Genomic DNA, 5,090 nt, shown 5'->3' on the forward strand with positions numbered 1-5,090 from the left:
TGAGTGGGTGAGTGGGTGGGTGAGTGGGTGGGTGTGTGAGTGTGTGAGTGGGTGGGTGAGTGGGTGAGTGGGCGTGTGAGTGGGTGGATGAGTGAGTGGGTGGGTGAGTGAGTGGGTGAGTGAGTGGGTGAGTGAGTGAGTGGGTGGGTGAGTGAGTGGGTGAGTGGGTGGGTGAGTGAGTGAGTGGGTGAGTGGGTGGGTGAATGAGTGAGCGAGTGGGTCATGGGGTGTGTGGAGAAGAAAAGCTGCCTCCCTTCTTGGCCTGCTTCCTTCCTGGCCAAATTGGGGTTGTGCGCTCTGGCCGTGGACCCTCATTTGCAAATAGGGCAAATAACCCTGCCATCCTGTCCTTGGGCCCCTCTGTGGCATGGCAACCCTCTAGTCCACGTAAAGACTCAACCCTGGCTCCTGCTCCCACACTGGGGACTGGCCAAGGGCTCACCCACTGGGAGTTCTGGTTCGAGGCCTCCCTCTAGCCAGAACAGTGCTCAGGTGACCTCTCCCCACCTGCCACATGCCCCTCTGGGGCTTTGTAGAATCCCTGCCTTTCCTTGAACCTGGACTAAATCTCCTTGGCAACTTCCTTCTACACTAAGTCCCTTTGTCTGTGACCAACCTCTGCCATGAAGCCTGGGTCCCAGCAGTTTCAAGTTTCTGTTTTGGAGGGGTGGCTTTCGTGGGGTACCCCATCTTCCCCGTGACATGACTGCCTTGATAACGCCCCTGCTCGGGTGGAAGGGGCAGGCGTGGGCTGCCAATTTGTTCCTCGGGGGATGCTGCTACTGCCTCTCAAAACCCTAATGCCTGTGCCCATTCTCTGGACTCAGGCTGGGCGGCAAGTCCCCCCTGGTCTGGTCCTACCTGCAGCTGGCAGCTTCAGGGGCCGTCACAGCGCATTTCAGCTCCTTCAGTGCCTACTGCATCTTCCGGTTCCTGATGGGCATGACCTTCTCTGGCATCATCCTCAACTCCCTCTCCCTGGGTGAGTCCAGCCGAGGAGAGGACGAGAAGGACTGGGGATCCTGAAAGAGTGGGGCGGGTGGGGGGCAGGGGAGCAGGGGGACACGGGGATGGCAACGTCCAGGGTCGTTGGACATTTTTCTCATGTTGTTTTGTTGGGATTCTCATCCAGCAACCTCATCTCAAAGCCTCCCACCAGAGTTCTGGACTTGGGGGACCTGGGCTCCTGGGTAGTGGTGGCCCTGCTGGCTGTGGGTGGGGAGTCCCTGGATGGCCTTTCCCAGGTCTGGGCTTTAGTGTACTCATCTGTAAACTGAGAGGGTTAGGTTTATTTTATTTGTGAATTAGCCAACAATAACCACTTACTAAGCACCTATTGTCTCCAGGCTTAGTGTGGGGACACAGAGGCCACAGGGCCACAGGAGGGGAGTGAGCCATGACGGTCCCCAGGGCTGCAGCCACCCCTGAAATTGTGTGACTCTAAAAAGGCTGGTGATTCCCCAGCTTCATGGTGGAGACCTGGCTCCTAATGCCAGCTTGGAGTGTTGTGCCCCCAAGTGATAAATGGCAGACTCAGTCCTCACTCTGGCCTGGTTCTGGGCAGCCCCTGGGTGGTCCTTGGAGAAAGCATTGCAGGGCAGTAGGAAGCCCACCCAGGACACAGGCCTGTCACCCACCTATGCTTCATTTTAACACTTAGCTTGCTCCTGGGGACATCACTGAGCGTGGAAACTGCTGCCACCATCAGCTGTGCAAAGACAGGATGGGTCTTTTATATCAGGGGTCGGGGAGAAATCTTGGGACCGGAGAACCAGCACGCACCAGGCCAGCACACCTGACCTCCCTTCCCTCTCCCAGCACAAAGTGGGATCTCAGCAAATCCCAGCCTACACAGCTCACTCTGCAGGGTGGGCATCCGGCCATGGCTTGAAACAGGTGTCCGAGGTCCACTTCATGCTGGAATGCGCTCTAACACCTACACAGACACATACAGACACACACAGACACACACATACACACGCACGCACACGCATCAGAGACTGCCCAGCCTCTTAACACCTCCTGAGGCTAGAGAGGACGGGCGCTGTCTTAGGACATCTTAGCCTATAAAGATGACTTTGCAGAGATTCTGTCAAGTGCCCTGGAGCTCCCACCACAGGCCATGCCCTGCCTCGGGTCACACAAGTGTAGTGACCCCCTGCCTATGTATATATATATGCCTCCCCTCATGTTTGTTCCTGTGCACACTGTTCTGTATCTTGATTCTTCCACTTAACCAAGTTGTCACTGGTCCACTGCCTGATAGAGGACCTCCTAGTGCCAGGAGAGGCTCTAGAGGTTGCGGTGAACACAGCATAGCCCCGCTCCTTGGGGCCCATGTTCTAGCGAGGGGCGATATCACCACCACGCATAACAAATCGTATAGTTTGTTCGAAGACAGTAAGTGCTACAGAGGAAAACCGAAGCCTGGAAAGGGGAGAAAAATGGCCAGGTTGCCCAGGCATGGTGGCTCATGCCTGTAATCCCAGCACTTTGGGAGGCCAAGGCGGGTAGATCCTCTGAGGTCAGGAGTTTGAGACCAGCCTGGCCAACATGGTAAAACCCTGTCTCTACTACAAATACAATTAGCCGGGCATGGTGGCGGGCGCCTATAATCCCAGCTACTCGGGTGACTGAGGTAAGAGAATTGCTTGACCCGGGAGGCGGAGGTTGCTGTAAGCCGAGATCGCACCACTGCACTCCAGCCTGGGTGACAGAGCGAGACTCTACCTCAATAAAACAAAGAAAAAACCCCACAAAGAATGGGCGGGTTGGAGGAGAGGGGTGTGCAGTTTTAATTAGCGTGGTTTGGGAGAGACTGCACTGAAAAGGGGTCATTTTGAGCAAAACTGGAAGGAGTTGAGGGAATGAGCCCTGCAGATTTCTGGGGTAGAACATTCCAGGCAGAGGGAACTGCCAGGCAGAGGCCCTGCCGGGGAAAGTGTGCCAGGGTGGAGAGCAAGGAGGGCCCTGTGGCTGAAGCAGAGTTGGGAGGTGGGCGACAGGTGAGTTCGGGGAGGGCAGTTCTGCAGGACCTTGTGGCCAGCGTTCTAGGACTTCGGCTTTGCCTCTGAATGAGACAAGAGCCACTGGAGGATTTTGACCAGGGAGACACCCGACCTGATTTAGAATTTGAGATCTGATAAGATTTATCTGGCTGCCATGTGACACCAGGACAGAAGCAGGGAGGCCGGTTAAGGGGCTACTGCTGTCATCAAGCAAGAGAACAGGTTGAGCTGGGCCACAGTGGCAGCAGTGAAGGCAATGAGGAGAGCTCAGATTCCGGCTCAGTTCTGAAGGATTTGCTGAGGGGCTGGACGCATGGGCTTCTTGCCCACTGGGAAGAAGCTTCCTCATTAATTCGTTCCAGCTGCCTCGTAAGGGTGTGTCGTCATTATTTAACCAGTCCCCTGTAGATGGACATTCAGGTTGTTCCAAGTTTTGCTATTTACAAAAATTAGTGTTTTCTGTCTTTGCATGGGGTTGAGCACCTGTGCCCATTTTCCTTTTAGCTTGTTGGCTGTTTTCTAATTGATTTGTGAAAACTCTTCCAGTATTAGGGAAATTAGTCTTTCTTCTTTCTTTCTTTTTTTATTTTTTGAGACAGAGTCTGGCTCTGTCACTCAGGCTGGAGTGTAGCGGTCCAATTAATTTCAGCTCACTGCAACCTTCACCTCCCAGGTTCAAGCAATTCTCGTGCCTCAGCCACTCGAGTAGCTGAGATGACAGGCACACACCACCATGCCCAGCTAATTTTTGTATTTTTAGTAGAGACAGGGTTCGCCATGTTGTCCAGGCTTGTCTCAAACTCCTGACCTCAGGTGATTCACCCACCTCAGCCTCTCAAAGTGCTGGGATTACAGGAGTGAGCCACCGTGCCCAGCCCAAAATTAATCCTTTAACTGTTAGTTGGGTTACAACTATATTTTTACGTTTTTTGTTGAATTTTTTTGACTTGACTTATGGTGTTTTGTTTTGTGTTATTCCAATGCAGATATTTTTTATTTTTACAACTCCAAGTTAGTCAACCTCCCCTTTTATTGCGTCTGGGTTTTGTGATGTTCTTGGAAAAGCCTTTCCCTACTCTAAGATTGTAAAATAATCTCCCCTGATTTCTTCCGGCATTGTTGTGGTTTTATTGTTTGTTGAGTTCTTTGATCCACTTAGAATTTATCTGGAGTGCAGTAAGGACACCTTTGCCTGTGTCTCAGCAGGTCTCCGGAATGAGTTTAAGCTGTCAGAATCATAAGGGGGGTGTGGTGAATTAACCACATGTGGTGAATGCCACTGCATGTCACTGTTTTCTCCCCAGTTGTGGAGTGGATGCCCACCCGGGGCCGGACCGTCGCAGGTATCTTGCTGGGGTACTCCTTCACCCTGGGCCAGCTCATCCTGGCGGGGATAGCCTACCTGATTCACCCCTGGCGGTGCCTGCAGTTTGCCGTCTCTGCTCCTTTCCTGATCTTTTTCCTCTATTCTTGGTATGTCCTGAACAGAGTGGGGTGGGGGAGGGTCCACTTGTGTGGTCAAGTCTTCACCTGGCCCTGTGAGAGGCTGGGATGTGCAGTGACCGGGACTTGTTGGACTTGACATGGGACACGAAGGATGGCAGGCATTCGTGAAGGCTGCAAGCTCTCAAGTCCTCACTAATGGCTACTGGGACACTCTGGTAAAATCGCTTGCATTAGTGTGGCGCCCTGGAACATCCCAAGAGCTTTTGCCTTCATCAACTCCTTCACATCCCTCAACATTTTATAAGTACTCTAAGTACTTATAAAGTTATAAGAATATAGGCCAGGCGCGGTGGCTCAAGCCTGTAATCCCAGCACTTTGGGAGGCCGAGACGGGCGGATCACCAGGTCAGGAGATCGAGACCATCCTGGCTAACATGGTGAAACCCCGTCTCTACTAAAATACAAAAACTAGCCGGGCGAGGTGGCGGGCGCCTGTAGTCCCAGCTACTCCGGAGGCTGAGGCAGGAGAATGGCATAAACCCGGGAGGCGGAGCTTGCAGTGAGCTGAGATCCAGCCACTGCACTCCAGCCTGGGCAACAGAGCAAGTCTCTGTCTCAAAAAAAAAAAAAAAAAAA

At 53.0% G+C, this 5,090-nt stretch overlaps 1 protein-coding gene across 1 annotated transcript in view; it reads left to right on the forward strand.

Moving 5' to 3' along the window:
* Positions 1–5,090, forward strand: part of SLC22A20 (solute carrier family 22 member 20) — a 16,963-nt gene that overhangs the window by 2,396 nt on the left and 9,477 nt on the right. The window contains 1 exon segment of the mRNA XM_017893750.1: positions 828–980. Coding sequence (XP_017749239.1) covers positions 828–980 — 153 coding nt within the window.

This window comes from Rhinopithecus bieti, unplaced genomic scaffold, assembly GCF_001698545.2.
Source record: "Rhinopithecus bieti isolate Rb0 unplaced genomic scaffold, ASM169854v2 scaffold_1017, whole genome shotgun sequence".
NCBI lineage: Eukaryota > Metazoa > Chordata > Mammalia > Primates > Cercopithecidae > Rhinopithecus > Rhinopithecus bieti.